Raw genomic sequence first — 27,391 nt, 5'->3', positions numbered from 1 at the left:
GAGGGAATATCTCCTAAATGGAAAGGTGCTATCAAATGCAATCCTTGCCACTATTTCCACTTCAGAAAACAGTAACAAAATCAAATATCTTACTTTGCAAACTGAAATAATTTATCCATAAGTGTCTACAGTCAACAATGTACATGATAAACCACTTTTCCTATATAGAACTATGTTTAAGAACCAGAATATTGCACAAAATTTCTTCCTCCTTGTTTCCCCACAAATGATCTGACCCAGTATGTCCGTTCTTATGTAAATGCAAAGGAACTTGCTCTTTCTTCACAGTTCCCCTTAGTGAAGATAAATGATGGCTCAAAATGGTCACAGAACTGGTGTTTTGCCATCAAAGCTTCTTTTGGTATCAGGAGCTCTTGAAAAACTCATATCTGTCAATCTTATTAACACAAATCATAATGCCAACTGCATTGATGACCTCAACTTATGAGCAATAGAAGCTAAAGATGATGCACTCACTGCATCCTCAATGCTCAGCATTCTTACAGCACTTATCACTAATGAATAGCTACGAAGAACAGGATACTGAAAAGCCATTTTCTCAGAAATTAAACATTCTCCTTATTATCTTGTTCTGTGCCCTCCCTGACTGCCCTAACTGAAGTACAGAATGCATTGATACACAAGGGGAAATTATAAAGTTATGGTTGTTGGGATGGAGTGCTCAGGGCTTTTGATGCCTTCTTGTAGCGTAATCGAAAGCATTGCTGCAGTCTATCCCAATGGTGTCCTGAGAACAGGGCACTTCTGAACCAGCCCCAACAGTCTGAGATTTCAAAGTAAATTCTCAGCCAGGATTCAGAGGCAGCTCAGGGAGGCACTACTAGGTAAGTGCTTCAATAATTAAGTAATGTTGAATCTATTCAGAAGCAAGATTTTAAAAGAAAGGGTTTTTTTACTCTCAGGACACACTCACTAGGGGAGATGGGGGGGGGGGGTGCTATATGGAGCAGAATCCAAGACAGGGAGCTCTAGAGTAACACAGGAGCTAGGTTGTCTGGCTTGTATTTTTATGTTTACTACTTGTAAGTCCACATAAAATTAATGTACCTAGAGAATTTTGCCAAATTGATACAAATTTTAGAGTAAACCCCTGTAATAATATCCTACCCAGAGAGGGTGATTAGATAGTCAAACCTGAGCCTCTGGGGAATTTTACTCTCTCATTGTTCTGCCTCTGCCTTGCTATAGTTACCAGAGGAAATGCCTGTGAACATATTGAGAGCAGATGAAATCTCTGGAGAGATAATGAAGAGAAAGTTATTGACATTCTAAAGTCTCTATTGATACTTCAGTGTTTTTTAAAATCCATGTGTGAAGAGCTTTTAATGGATGTCCTTAAAGTTGCTAGCTACTGAGCTGGTTCCTTTTGTTTTTTTAAACAAAATGGAATTCTGAGGCCAGTGAAACGCATTTTGGTCGGAGGGCAAGATCAGACATAAAAAGGTCTTGAGGTTACCACCCTGTCCCTATTTTCTCCAGTTAACATTAGCAGATCTTACCACTGTATACTTCCAGTTCAAAAGGAACCTCTTGATGATGTAGGATTGGCTCAGTACCTTGATATGAATCAAAAAGTGGATTTATACTTCTGTTTATAGATATAGATATAAAATGTGTGCATGTTAATATATATATGTAGTACATCGTATCTCAAATAGAAGCCTAAGTATCTAATCTATTTTTATACCTTTTAGATGACTGCATATGCTCCTGACTCAAAAACCTGCATTATGCAAAAACATTTTAAATTTTCATTCACATTCATTTTTCAGGAGATCAGCTACATTTTAATCCATCATTTCTAAGGTCTTCCTTCTATTTAGGGTACAAATGTGTAAACCTCTGGTTGGTACAATCCCAAATTTATTATGACTTAATTTCTGCCTCCTGCTTGGCTCCAATAAATAAGCATACATTAGCTCAGCTGCAGCTCTGCATGTATACCTTTTTCTTACCGTGGCATTCCCAGTGGCAGTTCACTTCACCACAAGCCACATCTAATTGCAAATTGCAATGTGATGGGAGCTACTATGATTAGCTTGTGAGGATCGTATTATAGACTAAGCTTCAAATATTACAGAAAATGTTCTATGGGATGTACTGCACCAATATGTTATAGTGTATTTTAAATAACATGGCATTCAACTTCTTGAGAATTTATGATATGCTGATAACCAAGCAAGAATAAGCAATGTGGCACTTTAAATATTTTATTCAGTTATAATTTCCTGTTAACTACTCTGTCTAAAATCTAAAACCAACCCTCAACCTTTCAATATTTTTAGAGGGGGAGAGATTTCAGATTTGGACCTCACACACAGACTCACCCTTGATGTTTTCAGGGATCAGGCCCCAACAGTCATCACCTATTCCCCTTCTTTCCAGTCTCTTTTGGTGGGTACCTCCTCCTATTATACATTCATGAGACAGGATGGTCTGGTGAGAATCAGTCCATCCCCTCCTTCAAAGCCTTTTTGGGAGAGGGAGGTTAAGAACAAATGGTCCCGCACCTATTCTCCCCAGGACAGGAGAAAGTGACAGAGCCTGCTCTCTGCTCAACCATATTAAGTGCCCAGAAATCCTTCAAACCATGCAGGGTCTTCCAGACTGCGTAGTTATGCAACAGGGCTTCTGCCCTAAGATGTGAGAGGAGCATACAAAGGCCACCTACCACCACCCAAAAGACGATGGATTGGGAAGCTGTTAACTGGCAGTCTCTGTCTCAACTTGGAGCTATCGCCCAGGGCCACCCAAAGAGCCATCGAGTTGGGTATAGCCAACAAGCCCTCCTATATGAAGACATGAGCGGAGCAAGAGACCTGAATGGGGTGAGAGGTTACTACAGGGATGTGGACAGGGATAGAGGGATGTCAATTCTGGACTTGTAAAAGAAAGATATTTTCTAGTTAAGGGACAGAGTTTAATTCCTAGCTGTGTCATACACAACCTGTGTGACCCTGGGCAAATCCATCTCTGTGGGCCTTAGTTCCCTATCTGTAAGTTGGGGATAATAATACTATTTTTACTCCTCACTTTGCCTGTCTTGTCTATGTGCTCTTTGGAGCAGAAACTATCACACTGGGGCCTTTGTCTCAGTTGTGGTCTCTAAATTTTAATAACAGGAGGTAAGGTGCTACAGGAGTGTAGTGTTTAAGATGTGAGTGAGGGTACTGAGCAAGATAGGAAGAAAGGCACCATGGGCACGTGATACTAATTGGGTGGGAGGAGGGTTCAATGAGGCTGTGGGCCAGGGTGAGTAGGAAACAGAAAGATACCAGTGTGGGTGAGCTGGAAGATGCCCATGGGCGCAGCTGTGTCATCTGCAAGCAGAAGGCAGTGGGGGGACTCTAACACCAGAAGATAACGCCAGGAATGGCTGATGGCTACGGATGTGTATATCTGACATAGGGCCTGTGGAGGGAAAATGACGCTGTGTAGGGATGGAGAGTTGCAGAAATTGGCATGCAGAGGTCTGTAAAGAGTGGTTAGGGCCTCAATAGATTGATTAGTTAAGATGGGAATCCAGCATTTCAGTCCAAGGATTTCAAAATTAGTCTCAAAGTTAGGCACTTAAGTCCATATTTAGACACACAAATATATGACCTGGGAGCTATCTAGTACTCAGCACTTTTCAAACTCAGGCTAAATATGGATACTTAACTAAATGGAAATCCAAAACTATGCATTTCCTTAATCTCTGCTGTTTACAGCATATATTTTTACTATCTGGGGATGATTTACTATGTGCTAAAATAAGACACAATATGCAATGTTCAACATATCAAAATGCTGGGGCTGGGGGTTGGCTTGCTGCATGCTTCTATGTGCATTTTATGGTTGCTGGGGCAGGAAGACAGGATATATCTGTAAATTCTGATGGTGGGATTTGGATGACATACTTCAGACTCTTTGTAATCCTACAACCATGGCAAAAATATTTAAAGATTAGTTAAGTGAGATGGGGAAGCTTAGACATCGCTCTAGTCCTATAAGCCATAAAAACAGAACACAAACCATGGTTCTGGATTTTCCGGTTGGAAATCTAAAACACTATTGAGGTTTTGTTAACACCAAACAGTAGCAATGGGCTCACTCTAGGGCTAACAGCATTTTTAAGGGCAAAGGAAAAAGTAGTGCATCTCTATCCTCTATGACTATTCAGCCATAATTGAAAGCACATTGAGCATGTTCCAGTCTCAGCAAAACAAATTCCTTTCTTCAGCAAGGGGGTTATTTCTCTCAAGGCAAAAGTAGTTTAAAATATATATGTGTGCCTATTGCTGACATACCATCTCAGCTATTCAATTAACGATCTTAAGTGTTCAATTTGGATATTGCAAAGAGAACACAAAAGAATTTTGCAGTTAACAGAAGGGGGCATATAGCGAAGGTTAAAATATGAAAAATTAAAATTAGTGGTGTATAAATGAGATAATTTTCACGTTACACAGACAGTAAATTAACCTTTTTATAAATGCACGATTAAAAATAATTTCCTAAAATCTATTATAACAACATATTAATAAAGAAATATGAAAACCAAAAATAAGGAAAAATACAGAATGAAAGAAGCTTGCTACAAGATGTTATATATTCAAGAGCATATTATAAAATATACTTTTTTCATAGTTTTCTAGATTTTAAGGCTAGAAAAGGGACCATTGTGATTATCCAGACTGCACAGAACTGGCCATAGAATTTCACCCAATAATTCCTGCATTAAGCCCAATAACTTGTGGTGGAAATAGAGCATATCTTTTAGAATGACATTCAATCTTGATTTAATTAATTCAAGAGATGGATAATCGACCACATCCCTTACGAACAGAAGAAAGGCCATATTGGGTCAGACCAAAGATCCATCTAGCCCAGTATCCTGTCTACCGACAGTGGCCAATGCCAGGTGCCCCAGAGGGAGTGAACCTAACAGGCAATGATCAAGTGATCTCTCTCCTGCCATCCATCTCCATCCTCTGACAGACAGAGGCTAGGGACACCATTCCTTACCCGTCCTGGCTAATAGCCATTAATGGACTTAACCACCATGAATTTATCCAGTTCTCTTTTAAACTCTGTTATAGTCCTAGCCTTCACAACCTTCTCAGGTAAGGAGTTCCACAAGTTGACTGTGCGCTGCGTGAAGAAGAACCTCCTTGCATTTGTTTTAAACCTGCTGCCTATTAATTTCATTTGGTGACCCCTAGTTCTTGTATTATGGGAATAAATAAATAACTTTTCCTTATCCACTTTCTCCACATCACTCATGATTTTATATACCTCTATCATATCCCCCCTTAGTCTCCTCTTTTCCAAGCTGAAGAGTCCTAGCCTCTTTAATCTCTCCTCATATGGGACCCGTTCCAAACCCCTAATCATTTTAGTTGCCCTCTTCTGAACCTTTTCTAGTGCCAGTATATCTTTTTTTAGATGAGAAGACCACATCTGTACGCAGTATTCGAGAAGTGGGCGTACCATCGATTTATATAAGGGCAATAATATATTCTCAGTCTTATTCTCTATCCCCTTTTTAATGATTCCTAACATCCTGTTTGCTTTTTTGACCGCCTCTGCACACTGCGTGGACATTTTCAGAGAACTATTCATGATGACTCCAAGATCTTTTTCCTGACTTGTTGTAGCTAAATTAGCCCCCATCATATTGTATGTATAGTTGGGGTTATTTTTTCCAATGTGCATTACTTTACATTTATCCATATTAAATTTCATTTGCCATTTTGTTGCCCAATCACTTAGTTTTGTGAGATCTTTTTGAAGTTCTTCACAGTCTGCTTTGGACTTAACTATCTTTAGCAGTTTAGTATCATCTGCAAACTTTGCCACCTCTCTGTTTACCCCTTTCTCCAGATCATTTATGAATAAGTAGAATAGGATCGGTCCGAGGACTGACCCCTGGGGAACACCACTAGTTACCCCTCTCCATTCTGAGAATTTACCATTTATTCCTACCCTTTGTTCCCTGTCTTTTAACCAGTTCTCAATCCATGAAAGGACCTTCCCTTTTATCCCATGGCAGCTTAATTTACATAAGAGCCTTTGGTGAGGGACCTTGTCAAAGGCTTTCTGGAAATCTAAGTACACTATGTCCACTGGATCCCCCTTGATAAATTGTTTCAGTGGAAAATTACCCTCACTGTTAAAAATGTGTCTAGATCTCAGAATCAAGTACCAAAGACTCAGTTCCCTGCCAGTTGAAACTAGGGATTCTATGGCCATAATGTAAACATTACAAAATCAGAAAGCATACTTTACAGCAAACATGCTATAATGGCTAGGGGTAGGGTTTACTACCTTTTGTCCATGGCCAAGAATAATCTATTATTAAAAAGGGGACAAATTCTGATCAACCATATTGAGATGATTTACAATCACTTCAGAAAACGTGGAACTGGAATCAATGCTACTTTATAAAAAATATGGAAAACTTCCAAATTTCAATCTATGAAATAACTGAGTACGAAAGACTTCCACTTGATAAAACCTGAAGACCAGTGATATTCATAGTTGTTTTTTTAACTAGTTTCTGCCAGAGTTAAGCTTTAATCATTGAAGAAAGATACCCTCATGATAAAAGGACATACTAAAAGAAATTGGGCTACCTTGATTTCTACCTACTCATGATGGGGCAGATAGGGAGTCAGTTAACTAGGACCTGTGGACATTGGCCCTGCCTGTCTACATCTGCAATAGTTTTCAGGAATGGAGAGTGCACTTAAAAATAAGAGGCCCCACTCAGGTAGGGACTGACCAGGAAATAAAGCTTCTGCTACATGGTGGCAGAAGATTTGAGAGTCTCTGAGGTATAAAAGGTGTAAGAAATAAGGGTGATGTGCTGGTAGGGGTCAACTACAGACCGCCAAATCAGGAAGAGGTGGAGGATGAGGCATTTCTAGAACAAACAACAAAAATATCCAAAACACAAGACCTTGTAGCAATTCAGGATCTTACCTATCAAGACATCTGTTGGAAAAGTAAGATGGCAAAACACAAAATTTCCAATAAGTTCTTGGAATGTACTGGGGACAACTTTTTGTTCCAGAAAGTGGAGGAAGTAACCAGAGGGACAGCCATTTTTTACTTTATTCTGACCAACAGGGAAGAATTGGTAGCACATCTGAAAGTGGAAGGCCATTTGGGTGACATAGATCATGAAATGATAGATACTAAGGAAAGGAAGGTGTGAGAGCAGCAGAATAAGGACAACGGACTTAAAAAAAACAGACTAAGAAACTCACAGAACTGGTAAGATAAAATCCCATGGGAAGAAAATCTCAGGGATAAAAGAGTTCAGGAGAGTTGTCAGTCTCTTAAGTAGACAGTATTCAAGGCACAACTGCAGACTATCCTGATGTGAAGGAAAGATAGAAAGAATAGCAAGAGGCTCATATGGCTCTATCAGGAATTCTTTCATGACCTGAAAATAAAAGAAGAATCCTCCAAACACTGGAAACATGGACAAATAGCGTAAGTAGGTAGAAACAAAATCAGAAAAGCTAAGGCACAAAATGAGTTACTCCTAGCAAGGACATAGAAGTCAATCAGAAGAGGTTCTTTAATTTAAATAATAGAAATATAAAACAAAATATAGGTCCTTTACTTAGTGGAGGAGAGCTAATAACAACTGATGACATCAAGAAAGTTGAGGTGTTTAATGCCTATTTTGCTTCAGTCTTCACTAAAAAGGTTAATGGTGACCAGATATTCAATAAAATTAATATTAACAACAAGAGGGAAGGAATGAGAGCCAAAATAGGAAAACACTGGGTTAAAGAATATTCAGATAAGTCAGATACATTCAAGTCAGGAGAACCTGATGAAATTCATCCTAGGGCACTTAATAAACTAGCTGAAGCAATCTTGGAACCATTAGCAATTAACTTTGAGAACTCCCGAAGGACGGGTGAGGCCCCAAAAGGCCAGAGAAGGGAAAACATAGTACATATCTTTAAAAAGGTGAAAAGGAGGACCAGGAAATTATAGACCTTTCAGCCTAACTTCAGTACCTGAAAAGATCTCGGAACAAATTGTTAAACAATTAGTTTGTAAGCACCTAAAGAATAATAGAGTTATAAGAAATAGCCAGCATGGATTTCTTAAGAACAAATAATTCCAAACCAATCTAATTTCCTTCGTCGACAGGGTTACTGGCCTAATATATAGGGGGGAAGCAGTAGATGTGATTATCTTGATTTTAGTAAGGCTTTTGAGATACTCCTACAGGACATTCTCATAAGCAAACTAGGAAAATGTGGTCTAGTTATCAGTGGCTCAGTGTTAAACGAGAGGGCGTATCTAGTGAAGTCTGCAAGAGTCAGTCCTCGCTTTGGTATTTCACTATTGACTTGGATAATGGAGAGGACAATCTGCTTATAAATTTTGCAGATGTCACCAAGGTTAGAGAGGTTGCAAGCCCTTTGGAGGACAGGATTAGTATTCAAAATGACCTTGACAAACTGGAAAATTGGTCTGAATTCTACAAGATGAAATTCAATACAGACAAGTGCAAAACACCACACTTAGGAAGGAAAAAACAAATGCACAGCTATAAAATGTGGAATAACTAGGTAGGTGATGGTACTGCTGAAAAGAATCTGGGGGTTACAGTGGGTCATAAATTGAATGAGTCAACAATCTCATACAGGTGTGAAAAGGGCTAATTAATTCTGGAGTGTATTAACAGGACATCATATGTGAGATACGAGAGATGGTACTTGTGAGGCCTCAGCTGGGCTACTAGTTCTGGGCATCACACTTTTGGAAAGATGTGGACAAATTGGAGAGAGTCCAGAGGAGAGAAAAAAATGATGAAAGTTTTAGAAAACCTGACCAATGAGGAAATGTAAAAAAACTGGGCATGTTTAGTGTTGAGAAAAGAAGACTGAGGAGGAATCTGATGATAGTCTTCAAATATGTTAAGGGCTTTTATAAAAAGGATGGTGATCACGTCCTCTGAAGGTTAGACAGTGAAATAATGGACTTAATCTGCAGCAAAGGAGATTTAGATTAGATATCAGGAAAAACTTCCTAACTATAAAAGGAGTTATGCTCTGGATTGTGGAACAGTCATCAATGGGTTTTTTTAAGAATACATTGGACAAACACCTGCCAAGAATGGTTTAGGTTTACTTGGTCCTGCCACAGGGGCTGGATTTGAGGACTTTTTGAGTCCCTTCTAGTCCTACATTTCTGTGATTCTTCCTTGACAAAGGAAGCTTGATTCCAGCCAACACTGCAAGACAGATTGCTATCTAGATGAACCTCCCAGTGGATTAGAGGACTAGACCCAGGAAGACTGTCAAAAAGGACTGACTGCATGAAAACAAGCCTTGAGTAGAAGAGCAACATCTGTCAACAAGTACTTAGAAAACCCTGTTTTCCTTTTAATTTTGGACCCTAAGGGTATGTCTTCACTACCAGTGGGCAGAGCTCGATCCAGCAAGGATCGATTTATCGCATCTAGTCTAGATGCGATAAATCGATCCCCAAGTGCCCTCCCGTCGACTCCTGTACTCCAGCTCAGTGAGAGGCACAGGCAGAGTCAACGGGGGAGCGGCAGCAGTTGACTCACTGCAGTGAAGACACCATGGTAAATCAATCTAAGTACGTCTACTTCAGCTACATTATTCATGTAGCTGCAGTTGCGTAACTTGTATCGATTCCCCACCCCCACCCCAATGTAGACCAGGCCTAAGATTCTGGAAGGGGTGGAACTCAAGTGTACCGTAGCTGGAGGGCTACAGCACCCTGGCACTGGACCCGTGAGGTGTGCCAGCCAATTGTCGAGGACCTGCACCTGGGTGAGTTGAACCCTGATGGTACTCAAGTGGGCACCACTTAGGCTACCTGGCTACACAGCTAAATTCCAATACTGAAGTTCCAACGTCATCATTCTAGTTTTCCAGTCCTTAAAATGCCACAGGAATTAAAGTCTTTCTTTTTATTTATTTATTTCAACAGGAGGTGGATCACAGTGTATTGCACCATTTACTATAGTTGCACACTTGTAACTACCTTTCTTTTTTTTAAATCAAACGGGATGTTTTCAATAACAGTAGTTAAAAATTGGTAATTGAATTGCCAAGAAATCTAGAAAGACAAACTAAAATATTTTCTAGAAGTAGCACATAAATTAATAGAAAGAGAGGTAGCATAATTAATTGCATGCAAACAAAAACTAGCTGTAGAATCAAAATGAAAATGAACAGACAAAATAGTTACTAGTATGGGTAGGCAAACTTCTTAAATTCTTTTCAAATACTATTCTCTGTTTGTTGTCCACCTGTCCCAACCTGTGTTCTGTGATATCAGGAGATTATTTCATTTTACTAACTGCTGCCAACAAACAGGTTTATACTGGAAATATTCTTGCCTCCCTTTTAACTGGTAATGTAGAATTCAACTTTAAACACTTCTCTTATTATCTAGCAGTTAATCAATGCATATAAATTTCAAAGGCCCTACATTCTGTTTAGTCTTCAGGAGATAATCTTGTAATTCAGATTTACATATGAAAATGTCATTTAGTACATTACACAACAACAACAATTAGCCATGTATATTTTTCACGTGATCAAAATATAATCAGACTATACATTGTATTTGCCTAACAATGTTCTTCACTTTTGTACTTATGAATTCACAGCATTTTGGCAGCTCATTCCCTTGCCTCCGGATGCAATATATTACACTAATAGAAACAAACAGTAAGCCCTTCCACCTACACATGCAAAACTTTCTTTCGTTCCATCCAAATACACTGGCTAGGTGAAATTTTCCTAATGTTATTTATCAAGTTTAACGTTGAGACACCAAACAGCTGATAATTAAGTATGGATATCATTCAGTAGGACAATGTTTCATTCTCAAGGCTAAAAAATATGTTCCATATTTGATTTTTGGGCAGCATCATTACTCTTCTCCAGGGCCATAACCAGGGCAGGGCAAGTGGGGCAGCCACCCAGGGCGCAAAGTCACAGGGGAGGAAAATGGGGCTGCATGGGTGGGGTCACATGGGGTGATGTACCCCCATATTTCTGCCTTCTGGAGCTGGCCCTTCTCCGCAGAGAGCAAGCATCTCATTGGCAGCCAGGCTCCGCCAGCCCTTTGGGGGAGAGGTAAAAGCATGTCAGGGGGGTAACAGGGAGCTGTGCTGCCTGCCATGCCTGGGGGGTGCCCAGCCATGCAGAGGCGGCCCAGCTTGGGATGTAAGGAAGGGAGGGCTTCTGGGCAGCAAGCCAGCCCTCGGCTCCCACAGCACGTAGAGCCAAGAGCCCTCTGCATGCCACCCCGCAAGCATCGCCTCTAGGGGGCGCAAATGTGCTCACTCACCCAGGTGCTAAAATGCCTTCTTATGGCTCTGCTCTTCTCTGTAGCTAGTAAACTGAACATGACCCCAAATCACCATCCTCAAGTGAGTAATACATGAAAACAGAACTAAACCCATTTCACTCAACCCAAGGGACTGCAAAGTTTGAGAGACCAGTTTCCAATGTGTTTTAATAACAGATTAACATGTAAAAATATAAGTACTATTGAAGCAAAATGTGTAATTTGGTAATAGTAAGCATCAAAGCTTTCTCCAACCTTATTATTAAACTATTATTTTAAAGGTTGGAGGTGACTGGTAATTATTGCTGAGGCAGAATGGCAGGTGCATCTTGTTAAGCACAACTAGGATAAGAAAAGTTGAAGTCTCTCACTTTAGGCAGAGGAAACAAAGGACTGGAATTGAGAGTCTATAGAGAAACCCTACAACCAACCACATTTATAGAGAAAAAAGACTCAGGTTTAATTTTTGTTATTGTTATTTGAGTTGCCAGTAAAGCCAAACCACAGGAAAGCAGTAATTTGCACTATATACAGTATGTGTAATCTGTTCATAGCAGGATGGAAACTCCACTTGCTTATATAATCTTTCCTGAAATAATTTGACTCTAGGTTAAACCCTTTGAAAATGACTAGTGGATAGGTGTGTTAGTATGCACAATTGTCTATTGCCATACCACATCACTGTGGTATCAATTTTGCTATCGCCACATAAAGCAGATGATGCCTGATTAATATCTGGATGGGAGACCTCAAAAGAAAGTCTAGGGTGTTAAAGTAAAGTAATGGTATGGTATCAATTCAAGAGCTGTCTTCCCCTCTGATCATTTCTGACGCACTGTTATATCCCAGCATGGTGTTATAAAGCACTGCATCATTATGTATTATTATTTCTACTACAGTAGTACCTACAGGCCCCCACGAATATTTGGGCCCCATTGTGCTAGGCACTGTACATATAGATTATAAGAGAAAATCCCTGCCTCAAAGAGCTTCCAGTCTTAACAAACAAGACCAAGAAAGGGTTGGAGAAAGGAAGACATGAAGTATTGTCATCCTCATTTTACAAATATGAGCTATGGACAGATAGGTGATGAGGCCAGATAGGAGGTATCTGGTAAAGCCCAGAACTGGACTCTTAGCTCCTGAGTCCAAATACAGTGTTTTTTAAACAAAAAACCATGCTTCTTCTTCAGACCATCCTTCCTCTCCTATTGGTAATGTCATTTTCCAAAATCATAAAACAAAAATCCTAACTACTTACAGTAATTTAATGGGAAATAGCTTAAGGTACATCTACTCTGCAGTTAAAAACCCGTGGCTGGCCTGTGCCAGCTGACTTGTGCTTGAGGGCTGAGAGTAGGACCCTGCAAGGTTGGAGGGTCCCAAACATCCACACCACAATTAAACAGCCCCCAAGCCAGAGGCTTGCGAGTCCAAGTCAGCTGGCACAGGTCAGGTGTCTAATTGCAACATAGAGATACCCAGGGTGGTCTAATCACCCAGTGTATATATTTACTCTGGAACCACAGGCTAAAATCCCAGCAGAGTCAAGTCATCCTTCTGAGGACATTAAAGTGAGTACAGTTTACAGCAGGTTTTTCAAATGAGCTGTCTCCCCTGTATAGATATTATATATATCCCATGACATTATACTACTGTGCTGAGAGCTAAACAGCTGCTGCATTTCAGTAGTGGGTGACATGATCCCTATATCCCCTTGCTCCACGTCACAGGAGTGTTGTGATATCTAGCTGGTTAGTGTTTCTGGAGCACTCTGAGTTCTCCAGATGAAAGGCACCATAAAAGAACAAAGCATTAATATAATAGAGAAAGGAGAGGTTTGCCCTATTTGTCCTTGGTCAAAATATTTCCTCCTCTTCACTGATGTGCAGCATGTTGTATGTTGGTTAGGTGATACCAATGGATAAACAGTGTTTGAAAAGATGAGGATATAAAAGAAAAAAAGTCAACAGAAAAAGTGGTTTTACTGCAAAATAGTGGTTACTACTGTCTGCTTCATTTAGTAAAAAATGTATAAGCCTAGCTGAATTTCACCTAATTTGAGAAGTATACATAAACAAGGCCTGAAGCTCACTAACACTGCTATTCAGCACCAGAAATTTGAGAAGATGACGACCTTTCATACTTATCAGCACAATCAAAACCTACTGGCAACAGAAGATTAAGAACTAACTGCATTTGGCCTTAACAGGATCGGTTGTCATGCTCAGAAATCAGTCATTTGGCTTGCAGACATTTCAGATCCTGTTCTCCATCAGAAGGAAGGGATTCCTCTGTAGCCAATAGAATAAGGCCTGAAGTCATAGGTCTAGAAACTAATTAAATACAATTCTGAACAGAAATTCTGGCACAAGTTTGCTCTCCTCACTATAAAAAACCTAGCACAAACAAGAATTTAAGGTAGCAAAACAAGTGAGCAAGTACATTTTAGATTGTGTTACTAATTCAGGGCCTTATCCTGAGGGATGCTGACCATTTCCTGCACAATGCCAACCATCCTCAGCTTCCCACTGACTTCTAAGTGAGCTGAAGTTGCTCAGCTCCTCAAACCGAATGTTTAAAAAATAATTCTTTTTCTGTCTTATCTACTAAGGTCAGGATATTTAGTTTCTTTCAGTTTTCTACCAAGGCAAAATATAACTCCAGACCCACAAAATGGAAAACCTTTACAATGAGAAAAAGCTAATAATTTGATAACTGGTGACAAACTATTTAGTTCAATAATTAAAATGTACAAACATGCGTAATAATACTATTATTCCAGAAGATTCTGGGAACCAGAAATCAAAAAGACTTATTTAAACTTGTATTCAAACAGTCATGCATTTACTAAGGTGCTTTTCAACAAGGTAGTTGGCCATCAAATTAATCTAAAGCAAAGGGCTGACCATGCAGTCACGCATTCACATTATTTTGTATTCGATGAAGTACATAGCACAGTAATGATCAAATGAAGTAAATTTGACTAGATTAAAAGGCAGAAAAGGATTTTTTTTTGCTCCATTTCTTAGCTCACTGACTTGCTCTACAATTTAAATTTCATTTTATGTCAGTATCTTAGTAGAAAGGAAACAAAAAAGAATGACTGAATATAGATTACATTGTCCTACAATATGTGCTCATATATTTAATTTTACATCTTTACAGTTTTGAGGGCACAAATACTTGAACTATGATTTTTGAGTTCTTCAGCTCTTCTAACTTTTCTTTGATAAAAATAGGAAAAGATATACCCAGCAAGGCAAACCAAAATTAGATACCATGCTTATCTTTATTTGGTTTGGCATCAAAAAGTCAGAAAAAAGTATAATGGAAAAGAAAGCTATGTAATACAATCCATTCATAAACATTTCTAAAGTAGTTTCAAATCTGAAAAGAAATAAATAGCATGTTCTACAGACTTGCACATACTTGCTGGCTTAAGTAGTGGTGTTATATTGTAAATATAATAGGCTCCTGTTACTCCTCATCTAATGTCACCCCACATCTCATTTTTCTCAATCTTCCCAGGACTAACTTTATCCTCTCCTAAAACATCAATCAACTTAGCTTTTATAATCCTTCCCTCCTGGCTTCCCCATATTTCACCTCTTACCATTCCAGTCTATCCAAAACAGCTGCTACTAAAATCATCCTCTCCACACCCACTCCAACCACATCACTTACACACCCTCTTTGAACCCCTCCGTTGGCTTCCTGTCTTTTACCACAGTGAATTTAACTTACACATCCTCACTCAGAAGGCTCTTCATAATCTTGCTCTCCCTGCCTGCAATTCATTTTCCAAGGCAAAGAACAGATCATGATATTTACTTTTAAACTCACTTTATTGTGCCATGTAAATGATTATCCAAAATAATGTATTAACTGGGAGCCAGTATAAATAACATTAGCAGTAGGGTTTAGTTAGGGGCATTCACACTTTAGGGATGGAAGGTTGTGAGTTCAAGGGCAAACCCAGCATCTAAAATTGGCTCTTGCTAGGGATACCTACCATCTTTTGGCAACCCTTCCCCCAAGCCGACACACACATCCAAACAAACACAAAGGCAAAAAGCACCTTGGCTCCACCATCTGCACATAGCAGTTAAAAGCCATGGACTGGGAGGGGGAAAGGCTGAAACAAACCAAATTAACTTAAAATTCAAAAGGTTTTATTTACTAGCCCTGGACTGACAGCCACCTATGTTCCATTCTATATCAGAGACAGAGTAGGAGAGATAGAGAGAAATGAAATGCCTATGAAGGTAGAGAATATACTTAAACTAAAAAAATAATGTCACTAAGGTATTTATGTTTATTGGCACTGAATCTGAATATGGATTTCTATATTTAAAACATAGTATTTCAAAATTAAATATGTACTATATGCTGCTTGAGACAATATACCTTTAATATGTTGTTCAATATTACAGAAAATATAGCAAGAAGAATCAACTGATATAGCTGTTAACCAAGCACAATACTAATTGGGTCATATGAAAAAAAAATCTCTTCATCTAGCTTCACTATCATCTTACCAGAAGATAGAAATATATACAGACCACTCTTTCTATATCAACTCAAATTTACTATGGGAAGCTTTGGTATGTCTGGCAGCCAACACATAGGTTTTGTGAAAGTGCTTTTACAGAATTACAAAAATGACTACGGTAGTAACTCCAAAGTTTACCATTCAGAAATGTTCTTTACAGATCTAACGTAGCATGAATAAGCAAATTTGCCTGGTTCCCAGAATGGGCAGTTGAACAACACTGAGCTGAAACATTTTAATTCCAAAGTAAGGTCTGGGATCTAGTAAGCCATAAATGTTTGCATGGTATAATCTGCATTCAGATAATATATTAAATGTAAACCATGTGAAAGCCTACATACATTTGTGCAGCACCACATGCAAAAATATCCCACATTGCTGCTATAGTACTTCCTACAGAATGTATTCATATTTTGGTACAGATACCAAGGAGGCTGGGAGGGGGTGAACAGGGAAGGCAGGCAACTGCCTATGAGGGCAGAAAAAACTAACAATTGATGTGATCAAACCGCTTCAAAAAGAATTCAAAATGTTGGTTGCAAAGTACTGAGACATAAAATAAACTTGAAGGCACTAAAAATGTTTCAGAACAATTTCTCCAAGTTATTAAAAAGAAAAGTAGGCCAAATTCTTAGAAGACAACAGAAATATCAGAGCTTTCCTGTTAGGTGTGGACCACATTGCACTTTGCAAAATAAGCTACAAAAGCAGGGGGAATGAGCTTAACTAAAACCTTACCTTTATTATTTGTTTTCCCAGGTGATGCTGTTTAAAGTGGGCTATAAGGAGATATTACAAGGATTTCACTTAGCCTAAGATTGGTGTTATGGGAAAGTGGCAGAGGACTGTGATAGGGGAGTAAGATGTGTTAAAGGGATGATTCTGTATTAACTCTGCATTAAGATTTAGTATTACAAATTTAGTAGAGTCATAAATTCATAGCATCCCCTGGTCTGACAGAGGCTGTCACAGGTGCACAATGGTTCTGATTGGTTCTGAGCTGTACAGCCAGAAACCTCTGACAAATGACACCCATCGCAGATTTGTGGTTGTGCTATATTGTTATATTATATTGTTAAGTACAAGTCTGAAATACACTGAGGAAAATAATATTTTGCATTACTATAAAGGTATTGGCCAGGGAAAATCCTAATGAGTTAGGTATCCAAACAAACATTTATACTAAAGGCAAATCTTTTGACTAAATATAAACTGTGCAGACCGAACTTTCATAATCTGCTTGCTTTTAGTACCTTTAAAAGAACTGAAATAAACCCAAAAATGTAATAAAGACAAGATCTTACATAAAACTGGGCTTTGCCCAGAAGTTCAGTAGTTAGTTAAAGCATTCAGTCATAAATTCCAACATGAGTAGCATGACATGACGCCAATCGACTGGAAAATAATCATAAAGTTGACCTTAATACATTATAAAGTAAGTTGTAGACAAAGGTTACTCCCTGAGCAAGAACTACAGATGTGTCTGGGTTTAAGAGGAAACAGATGTTTTAATAATGTTGAAGTGATTTTAGTTCAGTGGGATTGTTTCCCAAAACAGCCAGGTTTAAAATGTTAGCACACAAACATTTTTTTTTTTTAATTACTGAATTACTGTAGGGGAATCATTTATCCTTGTTTTTTAGTCAACTGAACTCTAAAAAGAAAAAAAAATAGAGGCCAGACAAGACAATATTATATGGGGAAAACAAGTTTGTAGTGTTTTTGAAATAATGTTATGAATCAAATGGTTGTCTTTCATTGATCCTATAGATAGAAATATTTCTATTTCTCAAAAGGTTCTTATTGATTGTATTTTTACAGCTATATTATCATCTCCATTCTGCAGCTTGACTCTTCTGTTTTGTGATGGCACAGGGGTGCTAAACTTGTATTACATCACCACTATCATCTCTGTAAGATTTTCATTTTACAACAGCTCAATCCTTACTTTCCATTAACAATGGAAAAGTCAGCATCTGGCACTTGCCACTGTATTTTGCAAACAAGCATTCTGAGTTTAACAATCTGTAGTGTGTATCGATTACTCACCATATCCATGAATGCCTCCTAAAGGGGAAATTATTCACATGCATCATGTTCACAGATCTTCCAGCATTAGTATTTTCCTTATCAGATAGCTTTTTCTGTGATGGTATTCATAGATGCATTCCAAAACAACTGCATGAGTAGTTAACACCAAGGGTTATTGCAAAAATTATTGTATTCCACAAAAATAAAAATATCCAAGATCTGAGGAAAGACTTTTCATAGGGTTTTCTATGTACATTTCCATCCATTTATGTCACACTGGTGAGTTACAAAAATGAAAGTATATGATATATGGTAACTGCGTATCCTAAGTGAAGGCAAAGGTTCCCCTTGATACAATCCAAGTGGTTTTGGTATAAATTAAAGCATTTTCATATGGAAAAGGAAAAGGTTAGTCAAACGATAGTTTCTTGTCATCCATGCTAAATCAGTGTTTAGGGGAAAATGAATAATTTCAGATTCCTTTGCCATAGTGTCCTTTAGAAATGAATATTGCTTTTTCTTCTTTCTTAGACACATATTCATCAGTGATCACTTTAATGGAGTTTTCCTTTCTTGCAAACCCTGTACAAAGACTGGTGGTTAAAAACCCATGTACATCCAAAGCAAACTTCTTCTCTGAATTTTGATTCTCAGGGTTTATTTCTTCATCTAAGAAAGAAGGAAGGAAGTGTGCTTTTTCTGCTCCATAGGACAGGACTACAATTAGATACTACCATGAGTATAAGGTTTTGTCATGATCAAATTCATTTTGATGTCTAACCCCATAAGGCTGTCTGCTCCTTTTAAGTAAAATGACTAAGCTATTGATTCTTTCACTGCATAACCTAGTTCTAATTTGATGTTATACTTTATATAAAAAACGTGCATGCATTCAGATTTTGCCACAAAAAAGCAAAGCTTTAAGTCCTACGTTATCTAAGAATTCCTCCTCTGCTCTCCTTTTCTCCCAATTCAGCAAACAGTAGTTATTACTCCTGAGGCTCTGACAACATCCTTGGGAAGGTTCTTAAGATCAAGCTATACAGACCCTGTATATATTAAAACACTGCAGGCAGCAGGCTCTTGATTTCTTTCTCCTGACAAGAATTGCCAACATACCCTCTGAAATCCTTGGATCCTTTCATACTATGTCTTTGCTCTCCTGTTCAGTAGCAGCTCAGGACACTTGCAGACTCTGTGGCACTATTACTCTGCAGCAGAATCTGCTCCGGGCTGCAGTGAATGCTGCCTGACAGAGGATGTGCTAGCGTCAAGGGGGCCCTTTAGGTGGGTTCTCCTGACACAGTATATCCTCCTGTGCTTTTTTCAGCAGACAGACAGACAGAGAGAAAAGAGGAGAGGGGTGTTTGTGGGGGAGAGACGGGGACAAAACAAAACCTCTCTCTAAAAGATCTGTTTCTCGTAATTACTACAATAAAACAAAATTTAAAAATAATTAAACATGTAAATGTTAAATAAAGAAAACACACACCTAGGACAAAATATTGTACTGTATTTTTATTTGATGTCTGAAAGACTATAGACTTTTTTTTCATTTACATTTTCATGTTCCTAGACCACAGTCCATTTCTTCTTGTTTTTTCTTTTTTCAAAAAACATGGTTTATGCTGCCCTATGACTCTTAAACTTCAAATGACCACTTGCCCTTTTGGACAGGAAATCCTATACTATGAAAGCCAGCTACACCTTCAAAGGCATCAACACATGTCATAAAACTGCTTGTTTGATTAGGGAGTGGTCTGACTAGGGAGTGCTGTGATAAGACAAAACACTGCACATTTTATGTCTTCTATTTCCTTAAGATTGTTTCTCCTGCTGTCACAGCTCCATTCAACAATACCCCAAATTAGCCCTAGCTCTGTTGATGCCATTTTGGAACAAGAATAAAATAATAAACTGAGTCTAATAGTGTATTGGCAATGAAGTAGTATTTGTTTAAATTCAGTAATAAGAATGGCCTTACTAGTTGCATACAGACAGCAAAATATTCATGTACCTGTTTTAATTACTGTATTTCAAAGACTTATGGCACAAGATTCAGTACATCTCAGAATTTAAAAGAGCTCTGGCAACCTTCTGTCCTGCTACAGTATGCAGAGTGGAGGGGGAGAGAGAGAGAGTGTTTTCAATAAAATGCAGCCATCAGAATTTGAATTTTTTTATTAAAGATTGAAAACGGTAAAGAATGTTATTACTTATCAGTAGCAAGTCAGAATGAGAAACAAAATGAATAAGCACATTTAATGAAGGTAAATAACTCAAATTAACTTTTTAATGGATTGGTAAAACCATATTCTCTTACGTTATGGGACTTTATAACATGTAAAAAGCATGTTCCCTATGCCCCCTGTTGGGGCTTATTGCAAAATACATTAAAATATAATATAAACAAATACTGTGAAACTATACAGCAATATTGCCTTTAGTCTCTCCAGTTCCCTACTCCTTTGACTGACATACAAGCAACATATTAAGAGTACAAAATTTGTCAGCTGCTTTCTTTCACTTTGTTTTTGTTGTTTGTCTACATGTATGTCTCTTAAATTTTCCAAAATCATTCCTCCATTCCCCCATCTAAGAGCCCCAGCCACTCTGCTCTGCTATTGCTGCTCATCCCACAATAAGAGTACCGCTCCCTTTATAAAAGGAGCAGGGACCCCCTGATATCTAAATGTCTAGTTAAAAAAATGCACTAGCATTGTAGAGGTCAACAAAGGCCCTAAAATCTCTAATGGAGTGCTTTCTTTCCCTCCCTTCCTTCCTGCCTCCTGCAGCTGCATTTGTACTGACAGTGGCCAGAGGAAGTCCCTGCCTCCCATCTGTTTTGGCCCTGCCTCCAGCACTCTGGCAGTAGTGGTTTTCTCCCATGTAGTGTCAGGCTGTTAGGGGAAAATCAATAACATTATAATAGTAATATATAATAAAAATCATACAAGTAATTGAGAATAAAACTACATCAAACTGATATAGAACTGTCTGCAATATGCAAAATAAAGGATAAAATTCATCCAAAACCAGGGAAATTGAATAATAGCATCATAAAAATGTAGGCCTGGAAGGGACCTCAATAGGTCACCTAGTCCAGTCTCCTGCACAGAGGCAGGACTAAGTATTGTCTAGACCAGGGGTCGGCAACGTTCGGCACGCGGCTCGCCAGGATAAGCACCCTGGCGGGCCAGGCCAGTTTATTTATCTGCTGATGCGGCAGGTTCGGTCGATCGCGGCCCCCACTGGCCCCGGTTCGTTGTCCCGGGCCAATGGGGGCGGCAGGAAGCCGCAGCCAGCACATCCCTCGGCCCGCGTCGCTTCCCGCCGCCCGCATTGGCCCGGGACGGCAAACCGTGGCCAGTGGGGGCCGCGATCAGCCGAACCTGCCGCGTCAGCAGGTAAATAAACTGGCCCGGCCCGCTAGGGTGCTTACCCTGGCGAGCCGCGTGCTGAACGTTGCCGACCCCGATCTAGACCATCCCCAAAACAAACAGGGGCTGCTAACAGGGAGTTTCGCAAGAGAGTTCTCCAGGTGAAGGAGGAGCAATACAGCACTCTTTTGGGGTAAGTGACTGTCTGTAGTGTGTGATTGTTTGTGTTTGGGGTTTACTTGCTGTGTGCTGAGCTTATGTTTGTCAGTCTGGTTGGTTGGTTGGTTGGTTGGTTGAAGGACCGTGTGCTGTGGCTGGCAGTTGGAAGCTGTGAGCTTCAAAGGAAGGTTTGAAAGCTAGAAGCCTCTGGTAAGTGGCTGAGCCTTAATCAGTGGGCGGGACATTCATACAGGCCAGGGCTTTATAAAGCAGCGCACAAACGACCAGGGAGCTTTTGCGACCAGGGGCTGCTAACAGGGAGTTTCGCAAGGGAGTTTGGAAGGGGAGTGGGAAGGGGCGAGGGTCCCTTGCCGGTTCTATCTGTTTTCCCTTTATTCCCCTTAAAACCTAAAACTTCTTGCTTAAATAACCCTTTCAGCGGGCAGGGGGCTGCAGACGGGAGTTTGACAGAGGGAGGCTTACGATGGTTAGGAAGACCCGCAACACCTGTGCCAGCACTGCTTCTGTCTCCTCCACCTGCGCTTGTAGCCAGACAGAGCGCCTGAGCATGGATACTTCTACCCAGATCCTGGTGTGGTTTTGCAGAGACTGTAACTTGCAATTTCCACTTACTGATATCCAGGCTGGGGGGACCATCCAATGTGAAAGGTGCCTGCTGGTGGAATCTCTCAGGCATCAGGTGGGAGAGCTACAGGAGGAGGTGACTAGGTTGAGGAGCATCCGAATCCACGAGCAATTCCTGGACAGTGTCCATGTGGAGACAGCTGAGGTAGCTGTCCCAGTACACAGGACTGCTGATACACCACTTGTGGAGGAGGAGATGGCTCAGGGTGGACACTGGCAGCTGGTTACTTCTGGCAGCAGGCAGTGCTTCACCCCTGCTCCGAACCCTCCCGCCATGGTAATAGGTAACCGTTATGCTCTTCTTGATACAGGAAAGAAGGCATCACCCCCTACAGTAGAAGAGGAGAAGCCTCGTACCCCTAAGGCTGGGAGGTCTGCTGCCACCACTGCAAATAGGAAACGTAGGGTAGTGGTGGTCGGAGACTCTCTGCTGAGGGGGACGGAGGCGCCCATCTGTCGCCCTTACATTTCATCTCGGGAAGTATGCTGCCTGCCGGGAGCCCGTATCCGAGACAGTACGGCGGCATTGTCAAGGATTATCCAGCCCTCTGACTACTACCCCATGCTACTCATCCATGTGGGCACAAATGATACTGCGCGGTGTGACACTGAGCGGATCAAGAGTGACTACAGGGCTCTGGGAGTACAGATGAAGGAGTTTAGAGTGCAGGTGGTATTCTCTTCGATTCTTCCTGTCAAAGGTAGGGGCCCGGGCAGAGACAGATGCATCATGGAGGTGAATGCCTGGCTGTGAAGATGGTGTCGCCAGGAGGGCTTTGGCTTCCTAAACCACAGGATGCTATTTGAGGAAGGACTGCTAGGCAGAGATGGGGTTCACCTTTCAAGGAGGGGAACGACCCTATTTGGACACAGACTGGCTAACCTAGTGAGGAGGGCTTTAAACTAGGTTCGACGGGGACAGGTGAGCAAAGCCCGCAGGTAAGTGGGGAACATGGAGACATGGGAGATGGGTCGGAAACGAGAGGGAGTGTGGGCTATATTGGCAGAGAGAAAGGAGGGTCAGGACAAAACTGGGAGGAAAGATCAAACCAGTATCTTAGATGCCTATATACAAATGCAAGAAGTATGGGTAATAAGCAGGAAGAACTGGAAGTGCTAATAAATAAATACAACTATGACATTGTTGGCATCACTGAAACTTGGTGGGATAATACACATGATTGGAATGTTGGTGTGGATGGACACAGCTTGCTCAGGAAGGATAGACAGGGGAAAAAGGGAGGAGATGTTGCCTTGTATATTAAAAATGTACACACTTGGACTGAGGTAGAGATGGACATAGGAGATGGAAGTGTTGAGAGTCTCTGGGTTAGGCTAAAAGGGGTAAAAAACAAGGGTGATGTCATGCTAGGAGTCTACTACAGGCCACCTAACCAGGTGGAAGAGGTGGATGAGGTTTTTTTTAAACAAAAAACAAAATCATCCAAAGCCCAAGATTTGGTGGTGATGGGGGACTTCAACTATCCGGATATATGTTGGGAAAATAACACAGCAGGGCACAGACTATCCAACAAATTCTTGGACTGCATTGGAGACAACTTTTTCTTTCAGAAGGTTGAAAAAGCTACTGGGGGGAAGCTGTTCTAGACTTGATATTAACAAATAGGGAGGAACTTGTTGAGAATTTGAAAGTAGGAGGCAGCTTGAGTGAAAGTGATCATGAAATCAGAGTTTGCAATTCTAAGGAAGGGTAGAAGGGAGAACAGCAAAATAGAGACAATGAATTTCAGGAAGACAGATTTTGGTAAGATCAGAGAGCTGATAGGTAAGGTCCCATGGGAATCAAGACTGAGGGGAAAAACAACTGAGGAGAGTTGGCAGTTTTTCAAAGGGACACTATTAAGGGCCCAAAAGCAAGCTATTCCGCTGGTTAGGAAAGATAGAAAATGTGGCAAAAGACCACATTGGCTTAACCATGAGATCTTGCATGATCTAAAAAATAAAAAGGAGTCATATAAAAAATGGAAACTAGGACAGATTACAAAGGATGAATATAGGCAAACAACACAGGAATGCAGATTAGAAAGGCAAAGGCACAAAATGAACTCAAACTAGCTACGGGAATAAAGGGAAACAAGAAGACTTTTTATCAATACATTAGAAGCAAGAGGAAGACCAAAGACAGGGTAGGCCCACTGCTTAGTGAAGAGGGCGAAACAGTAATAGGAAACTTGGAAATGGAAGAGATGCTAAATGACTTCTTTTTTTCGGTCTTCACCGAGAAGTCTGAAGGAATGCCTAACATAGTGAATGCTAATGGGAAGGGGGTAGGTTTAGCAGATAAAATAAAAAAAGAACAAGTTAAAACTCACTTAGAAAAGTTAGATGCCTGCAAGTCACCAGGGCCTGATGAAATGCATCATAGAATACTCAAGGAGCTAATAGAGGAGGTATCTGAGCCTCTAGCTATTATCTTTGGAAAATCATGGGAGACGGGAGAGATTCCAGAAGACTGGAAAAGGGCAAATATAGTGCCCATCTATAAAAAGGGAAATAAAAACAACCCAGGAAACTACAGACCAGTTAGTTTAACTTCTGTGCCAGGGAAGATAATGGAGCAAGTAATTAAGGAAATCATCTGCAAACACTTGGAAGGTGGTAAGGTGATAGGGAACAGCCAGCATGGATTTGTGAAGAACAAATCATGTCAAACCAATCTGATAGCTTTCTTCGATAGGATAACGAGTCTTGTGGATAAGGGAGAAGCTGTGGATGTGGTATACCTAGACTTTAGTAAGGTATTTGATACGGTCTCGCATGATATTCTTATCGATAAACTAGGCAAATACAATTTAGATGGGGCTACTATAAGGTGGGTGCATAACTGGCTGGATAACCGTACTCAGAGAGTTGTTGTTAATGGTTCCCAATCCTGCTGGAGGGGCATAACGAGTGGGGTTCCGCAGGGGTCTGTTTTGGGACCGGCTCTGTTCAATATCTTCATTAACGACTTAGATAGTATGCTTATTAAGTTTGCGGATGATACCAAACTGGGAGGGATTGCAACTGCTTTGGAGGACAGGGTCATAATTCAAAATGATCTGGACAAATTGGAGAAATGGTCTGAGTTAAACAGGATGAAGTTTAACAAAGACAAATGCAAAGAGCTCCACTTAGGGAAAAAAATCAGTTTCACACATACAGAATGGGAAGAGACTGTCTAGGAAGGAGTACGGCAGAAAGGGATTTAGGGGTTATAGTGGACCACAAGCTAAATATGAGTCAACAGTGTGATGCTGTTGCAAAAAAAGCAAACATGATTCTGGGATGTATTAACAGGTGTGTTGTGAGCAAGACACGAGAAGTCATTCTTCCGCTCTATTCTGCTCTGGTTAGGCCTCAGCTGGAGTATTGTGTCCAGTTCTGGGCACCGCATTTCAAGAAAGATGTGGAGAAATTGGAAAGGGTCCAGAGAAGAGCAACAAGAATGATTAAAGGTCTTGAGAACATGACCTATGAAGGAAGGCTGAAAGAATTGGGTTTGTTTAGTTTGGAAAAGAGAAGACTGAGGGGGGACAAGATAGCAATTTTCAGGTATCTAAAAGGGTGTCATAAAGAGGAGGGAGAAAACTTGTTCACCTTAGCCTCTAAGGATAGAACAAGAAGCAATGGGCTTAAACTGCAGCAAGGAGGTCTAGGTTGGACATTAGGAAAAAGTTCCTAACTGTCAGGGTGGTTAAACACTGGAATAAATTGTCTAGGGAGGTTGTGGAATCTCCATCTCTGGAGATATTTAAGAGTAGGTTAGATAAATGTCTATCAGGGATGGTCTAGACAGTATTTGGTCCTGCCATGCGGGCAGGGGACTGGACTCGATGACCTCTTGAGGTCCCTTCCAGTCCTAGAATCTATGAATAAAAAAAAAGGTGATTGTCTAACATGTTCCTAAAATCCTCCAGTGATGGCGATTCCACAACCTCCCTAGTTAATTTGTTCTAATGCTTAACTAGTCTCGCAGTTAGGAAGTTTTTCCTAATGTCTAACCTAAATCTGCCTTGCTGCGATTGAAGCCCATTAGTTCTTGGCCTGTCCTCTGTGAATAAGAAGAACCATTTCTCACCTTCCTCTCTATAACAACCTTTTAGGTACTTGAAGACTCGTATGTCCCCCCTCAGTGTTCTCTTCTCCAGACTAGATAAATCAATTTTTTTTCAAACTTTCCTTGTAGGTTGTGTTTTCTAGAACTTTACTCATCTTTGTTGCTCTCCTCTGGACTGTCTCTACTTTGTTCACATCTTTTCTCAAGTGTGGTTTCCAAAACTGAACACAATACTCCAGCTGAGGCCTTATCAATGATGAGTAGAAAGGAAGGATTATTTCTCGTATCTTGCTTACAGAATTTCTGCTATTATGTCCCAAAATGATGTTCACTTTTTTTTTTTCTGGCAACAGTATTACATTGATGACTCATATTTAGTTTGTAATCCATGATAACCCCCAGGTGCTCTTGGAAAAGGGAAAAATCAAATTTTTGAAGGTAAGAAACTAATGCAGAAACCCACCTTACCACCTATTTGTGCAAATGAAACTAGGAGTATTTTACTTGATTAACAAAGAAAACTGGAATAACTGGACTAATTAGTACAATTTGGCCAGTATGGATACACTGAAAGCACAAACAAAAAATGTACAGTTAACTAAAAGAGTTGTAATCAGATATACATCCTCACTAGAATGCAGACATCTTCATCTCACATACATAAATCTTTTCTTTTTTACAATTACCTGCTGCTAGTTTTGTTGTTGTAGTTTTATTTCAAACCAAAGTAATAGTTCAGACCATTCTATTCTTGAATAATATATTAGTCATTTGTACTTACAAAAGATGCATAAAACAGTTTCCTCCAGTATAATATTGAGACATTAGATAGTTCAGTGTAATATCATATTATCCTTTTTCTGTAGGAGGAAACTTAAGTAAATGAAACCTTTGCCTACGATGGTACCGAATGATTTTCACTTGCACACACTGCCTTATTCATAAGGAACACACTAATAAAGGGTCTTATTTTCAGAAAATCAGGCCCACAGTGGCTAAGATAGTTTCAATACAATCATATAAAAGACCAGTGTTCCATTTCCAGTCCATTCTTGTTTCTGGACCAGAAGGTACTGGGAATGTTGCAACGACAGCCTATATGGATGGGTTAATTGTAATATTAATTAGGAGCACTAACAGAAGACTGATGGCTGTGGGACAGGATTTCAAAGTTGGTAGTGGGGTGTTAAAGGA

At 40.0% G+C, this 27,391-nt stretch overlaps 1 protein-coding gene across 7 annotated transcripts in view; it reads right to left on the bottom strand.

Annotated features, from left to right (window-relative positions):
• The window catches only part of PDE4D (phosphodiesterase 4D), a 1,107,352-nt gene that overhangs the window by 447,617 nt on the left and 632,344 nt on the right, over positions 1-27,391 (bottom strand). The window contains exon 1 of one of the 7 annotated variants that reach the window (XM_054031507.1): positions 17,972-19,018. The exons of the other annotated variants lie outside the window; for them this stretch is intronic. Coding sequence (XP_053887482.1) covers positions 17,972-18,018 — 47 coding nt within the window. The 5' untranslated portion in view covers positions 18,019-19,018. Of the gene's footprint in view, positions 1-17,971; positions 19,019-27,391 lie in introns of those variants that run through there. 7 annotated transcript variants of the gene reach the window in all.

The sequence above is a fragment of the Malaclemys terrapin genome, chromosome 6 (genome assembly GCF_027887155.1).
Source record: "Malaclemys terrapin pileata isolate rMalTer1 chromosome 6, rMalTer1.hap1, whole genome shotgun sequence".
Taxonomy (NCBI): domain Eukaryota; kingdom Metazoa; phylum Chordata; order Testudines; family Emydidae; genus Malaclemys; species Malaclemys terrapin.
Note: the sequence above shows the minus strand (reverse complement) of the source record. Positions and strands in the feature narration are given on the sequence as shown.